General features: G+C 56.6%; 2 protein-coding genes across 2 annotated transcripts; one reads left to right on the top strand and one right to left on the bottom strand.

Moving 5' to 3' along the window:
- Positions 1-207: 207 nt before the first annotated feature.
- LOC4342576 (B3 domain-containing protein Os07g0183200-like) lies at positions 208-1,980 on the bottom strand. Its single transcript, NM_001422004.1, has 2 exons — positions 906-1,980; positions 208-680 (listed from the first exon to the last, which is right to left on the bottom strand). Exons 1-2 carry the CDS (start codon positions 1,905-1,907, stop codon positions 459-461), a joined length of 1,224 nt encoding a protein of 407 aa, NP_001408933.1. The 5' UTR covers positions 1,908-1,980; the 3' UTR covers positions 208-458.
- Positions 1,981-2,555: 575 nt separating this feature from the next.
- Positions 2,556-4,592, top strand: LOC112939637 (putative auxin response factor 20). The gene is made up of 2 exons (XM_026026990.2): positions 2,556-3,548; positions 3,680-4,592. Exons 1-2 carry the CDS (start codon positions 2,556-2,558, stop codon positions 4,094-4,096), a joined length of 1,410 nt encoding a protein of 469 aa, XP_025882775.1. The 3' UTR covers positions 4,097-4,592.
- Positions 4,593-5,795: the final 1,203 nt, after the last annotated feature.

Genomic DNA, 5,795 nt, shown 5'->3' with positions numbered 1-5,795 from the left:
CTAAACTACAGCATTAGCCAAGGCTTTACGCAATTTGGTTGTTTTCACTAGCAACGTGAATTGAACCATTAGCTGATCTATGATCATCAGAATTGTCGGCGTCCAAAAACCTGACAGGATTTGACTGCATTCTATGAATTTTAAGTTCAGTGCAGGAAGCAGCCTTGAGATATTAGTCGTAACTAACAGATAAAATTGTCGTTATGTCATCTCGATCTGAACTGTTCGTGTTCTTCAGATATCAGATTTCAGGTACACCATTTTCCAATTCCGTCAGATTTAGAATGGACATTTAACACTGCAAACTTGTTCCCCGAATTTTGAAACTATTCGGAATAACCTTCAAACTAAATGCAGACCAAAGCTGATTCATGACGGACCCAATCTCACAAAGTCACAACTCGCAAGTGACAGAACTAATTTTTACTTGAGTTAGTCACAAGCAGGTGTACTTGGCCTCAGATGTTATCAGGAATCAGCGCCTCTAGCCGTTGCCTCATCGTTGGAACTTGCTCATCTCCATTGTCGACGGAAACAGAAGTAGAGGCGGTATCATCAATCTCACAATTCTTGAGCCTCTTCGGAGGAGGAGTAGAAGGAGAAATATCAACTTCCTCAACAGGTCGAACTTGCCAAAAGTTGGCACTCATGTCCATCTCCGAGTTTCCATCCCATACAATCTGAAGATGTGCACAACGAGCAGAGTAGAATCCATATCAATGCAATTATTGAGTAATAATCAATCACGCGGTAGTGATCAATCTTGCATGAACAAAACAGTAACACTGGGCATGCAAGAACGAAATCGATGATGATGCTGTGCTGATGAGGGACAAAAAACAATCAAACAAACAAAATGAAAATTCATTGGCATGGATGTCAGGAAGCTGTCAAGAATGGATTACCTCGAGATTTCGCCACAGCTGTCCGGTGGCAATGGCGGTGACCTTGCCCCGTGGCCCGACGATGGGCGGCGCGCCGTCCTCGACGGCCCACACAAACTCCACCTCCGCCAGCGAGGTGAGTCTGGCGCGGAGCCCCTCCTCCACCGCCTCGCGTGGCACGACGAACTCGTCGCCGTCCTTCCGCGACCGGTACGCCACCGTGAACCGCTCGCCGGCCGCCGCGTGACCCGCCGCGGCTAGTACCGCCTCCTGCACGGCCGCCTGGGGCGGGGTCGGAGGCCTGTACCGGCGCATCGTATTCCTGAGTGGCCTTTCGAGCGTGCGCTGGCGCCGCACCCCGACGTACAGCTCGCCGTCGTCGTCGTCGTCGTCGCGGCGACGCATGAAGATGACGCTGTCTCCGTCGACGAAGTCCATGTCGTCCCGAAATTTCTTCCAGACCTTGGCGAGCGTGACTCTCTTGCCCTTCCTGCCGTAGTCGAACGTCATCGGAGATCCATGGAGGTCCTTGACGAGGAGGGGCTGGACCGCTTTGGCGTCGACCAGCGGCGGGAAGACGCCTTTGGCGTCAGCCATGGGGGCGGAGAAGCGGATGCGGAAGTCGAAGTCGGAAATCATCAGCGTCTTGACGAAGTAACGCAACTGCTGGCCACCGGCGGCGGCGGCGGGTGCGGGAGCGGGAGCGGGGGCCAGGCGCGGGACGTCGTGGTCGGCGACCGGGTCGAGGGTGATCTCGGCGTAGGCCTCATTGGTGAGGGCGTCGGCGCGGAGGCGGACGGCGGCCACCGTACAGAGGAAGACGCGGGGGCCGGGGACGGCGAGCTGCTCCAGGAGAGGGGCGGGGAACTGGCAAAACTGAGCGGCGTGGCCGTCGACGAAGTAGAAGACCACCGAGCCGACGGCGGGGAGGCGGCCGGAGTTCGGGGCGGCGCATGCGAGCCACATGTCACGGTCTACGATCCCGTCGCCGTCGTCGGCGAGCGGCGCCGCCGCCGCCGCCATTGTCGCCGGGAGAGAGGACGAGGGGTTTTGGGTGGAGCGGGAGATGGATTTGTCGAATTGAGGTTTGAGGCGAGGCGAGGTGACGGTTACTGTTTCCTATATCAAGTGGGTATTTGTATCGGGACGCTGATATGACGATATGTTCAAAATTTCGGTCCGATATTTTGAACGAAATTTAGTCACATTTGAACAAATATTGTTAAAATTCATGAAAAAATTAAAAACATTAAAATTTTCTGCCGAAATAAATATCATATCGGGGTTCGATATTTCTAAAATTTTGAACCCTGGCCTCCTCCGTCCAGAACAATGTAGACGATTTTTTTTACTGATATTTTTCCTTGCAGAGAGGTAACCCAAGCAAAAAAAAAGAAAAAACGAAAAGAAATAACAGTAAAAAACCGTGCAAGTGGACGCTGGCTAGCTGTAAGCCTGTAACTAACTGGTCATTTAAAACGTAGCCGACAAGAAAGAAACATGTAATAACGGATTAATCACTGTAATTAGCAAGACGAAAGGAGAAGGGTTAACGAAGTGGAGGTGGCGGCGTGGCGTGTATATATAAACCCCATCTGCTGGCGTCAATTCGAATTTCGAATTCAACACATTTCCACCACTTCCACTACCTCCCGTGGAGGAGATCGAACAATGGCGCAGCCGCCTGACGCCGCCGCCGCCGCCGCCGTCCCGCCGCCGGTAGTCATCGACCGGGATGTCTGGCACGCCTGCGCCGTCCCGTACTCCGGCGTCCTCCCCGGCGTCGGCACACTGGTCTACTACATCCCCCATGGCCACATCGAACAGTGCGCCGAGGATCCCGCGCTGCTGCTCTCCCGCCTCCCGGACCCCATCCACCCCGTGCCCTGCACCGTTGCCGACCTCGTCCTCGACGTCGACGCCGAGAGCGGCGAGGCGTACGCCACCATCTCCCTCCTTCCAGGCAGCCACGACGACACGACCGCGCGGCGCCAGGTCCCCGCCCACGGCGAGCCGGGGTTCCGCTTCTTCGAGAAGCAGCTGTCGCCGGCCGACGTCACCAGCAACGCCCTCGTCCTCCCCGCCGGCGCCGAGCACGTCCTTCCGCCGCTCGACATCGCCGCCTACCAGACCGCCCGGCTCTTCGACGTGAGGGACCTGCGAGGCAAGCGCTTCGAGTTCGTGCACATCTGGGACAAGAAGCGCTGCCGCTACATGCTCGGCGACCTCGGCGTCAACGACAACGACGGCTGGAGAGGGTTCGTCAAAGCCAAGCGCCTCGCCACCAGGGACACCGTGGTCTTCATGCGCCGCGGCGGCGGCGACGGCGACGGCGACGGCGAGCTGCTTGTCGGGGTGCGGCGCGCGCCCCGCGCGCGCGGCGGCCACCACCCGAGGCCCGGGGTCGAAGACAACAAGGTGGTGTCCGAGGTGTGGCTGGCGATGCAGGGCGTGACGCCGTTCGAGGTGACCTACTACCCACGGGAGGGCACATTCGAGTTCGTGGTGTCGCGCGACGAGTACATCGGCTTCTCCTTCTCGCCGTTCTACCCTTTCGTTCCCGGGACGACGGTGCACTTGCGGATGAACCCGCTGCAGATCGCCCAATCGATTTCGGGCACCGTCAGGACCTTCGACCATCTACGCCCATGGCGCATGCTCGAGGTATTAATTTCATCATCTCATCATCCCCTTCCTACCCAATCTGATTTGTTCATCGATCAATTCGATCGTTGCATGTTGAGATGATTGATCGATCGTTGATCTGAAATTGCTCGATCGGTGCATGTGTGCAGGTTGATTGGGATCAAGCGGCCTCCCCGATCTCCTACAGGATACACAGACAAGTTAATTCTTGGCAAGTCCTGCGTCAGCCTCAGCCAGCAGCAACTACTTCGGCTGTGCGAATTCGGGATGCCATTGTTGCCACCCCGCAAGTTCAGATAATGGCGCTGCCGAGGCCGCCGCCGCCGACGACGACGACGGGAATGGTGCCGGTCATCGACCACGACATCTGGCTCGCCTGCGCCACGCCGTACTCCGGCCGCCTCCCCGTCGTCGGCTCGGCGGTCTACTACTTCCCCCAAGGCCACGCCGAGCAATGCCACACCTGCACGACGTGCCTGATCCCGGACAACCGCCATCGCTTACGCTGCACCGTCACCGGCATCGATTCGCTGTCGACGCCCAGTCCGATGATTCCTACGCCATGATTTCCCTCTTTCCGGGCGACTGCTACGTCACGCACCGCCCGCTTCCCGCCGCGCGCGACCCCGTCGGAGGCCAGCGGGAGTTCTGCTTCTTCGACAAGAAGCTGTCGCCGAGCGACGCCGCGGCGAACGGCGGCGGCAGCGGCGCCCTCTTCGTGATCCCCAAGCCCAGCGCCGCCGAGCACGTCCTTCCGCGGATCCCGGACCTCCGCGTGACGAACCTGCAAGGCGGCCGCTGGGAGTTCGGCCACACCTGGAGCGACGCCGACACGGACCGCCGCTCCTCCTCCCACACGCTCGCCGCCGGCTGGAGCGCGTTCGTCAAGGCCAAGCGCCTCTGCGTCGGGGACACCGTGATCTTCATGCGCCGCCGCCCCGGCGGCGAGCCGCTCGTCGGGGTGCGCCGCAAGCCGCACGGCGGCATGCCGGTCGGGATCCCCGACAAGCACGTGGCGGACGCCTGGCTCGACGCGTCGTCCGCCCAACCGTTCAGGGTGACCTACTGCCCATGGCAGGGCACGGCGGAGTTCGTGGTGCGCCGCGAGGAGGTGGAAGGCTCGCCGCCGCTCGCTCCGGGGACGAGGGTGCGCTTACTGATGAACCCCGACGACGCGCGCCGCCGCAGCCAGCCACCGGTGTACGGCACCGTCAGGGACGTCCATTGCCGGAGCGAGTGGCGCATGCTCGAGGTATAATTGCCTGACAAAATCAATTGTTCTTCAGTTCTTTGATCACCATTTTCCAGGATTCGACATGCTGCTGGGTTGCTGTTTGATCGATCGATCGATCAATCTGATTGCATGTATATCTCGATCGATCTGCAGGTTGACTGGGATCGTGACTCCCCGCTCGCTCCCACGATGAACAGACGAGTTAATTCTTGGCAAGTCCAACCCGTTCAGCTCGCTCTTCCACCACAGGGTTCTGATGAGGAGGCGGCAGCAGCAACCACATCGACTGCGCACGCCGGAGATGCCACCACGTCTGCTCCATCGTTGGCGCTGCAACTTCAGACAATGGCATCCTCTTCTTCTTCATCCGCACCAATTATCCCGAGTCGTGGCTCCGCGTTTCGCATTGTAAATCCTCGAGATGGATCACAGGGCTAACAACTCAGCAAGCCATCAGTAGTCGTAGTGGTGGTTTCATGGTGCGGCCGATGCTTCAAATCACACTTCGAATTGCTGGTCGGTGGCCACAACCAAAATGGTTGTAGGCGAGGACCCTGAAGTAGTGAAATCACACATACATTTATGTGAAATTTTGATAAACTTCCCAAGGTATATTCACTGAACTTTTCCACGGCTACTGTCTCATTGACATTCATGTCTTTGCTTGCAATGAAGATTGAGAAACAAACTTGAATAGGCTAATTGATCCACTTATCGATGCCACAAGATTGGTTGCCAGTCACACTGACACACTGTCACTCTATTGGGTCCAATTTGCATTACTGCAATTCATACTTGTTTATGGAGTTATGGTTAAGAGCATCTCTAGCAGGACCTAAACACAGCCCCTAAACCATTCATTCTTGTAAGATGTGTTATTTTTACGATCGAACCATTCATGGTTGTAGAATGTGTTATTTTTAAATTATATAATACATCACCGGATTCACATAGCTTATTGTGGTGATATGGAGACAAAAAAAAATTACATGTTGGTGAGCAATTTTCATTTTCATTGGTGAATTATGAAT

This window comes from Oryza sativa, chromosome 7, assembly GCF_034140825.1.
Source record: "Oryza sativa Japonica Group chromosome 7, ASM3414082v1".
NCBI classification, from domain to species: domain Eukaryota; kingdom Viridiplantae; phylum Streptophyta; class Magnoliopsida; order Poales; family Poaceae; genus Oryza; species Oryza sativa.
This window is presented reverse-complemented; position numbering and strand designations above follow the sequence as displayed.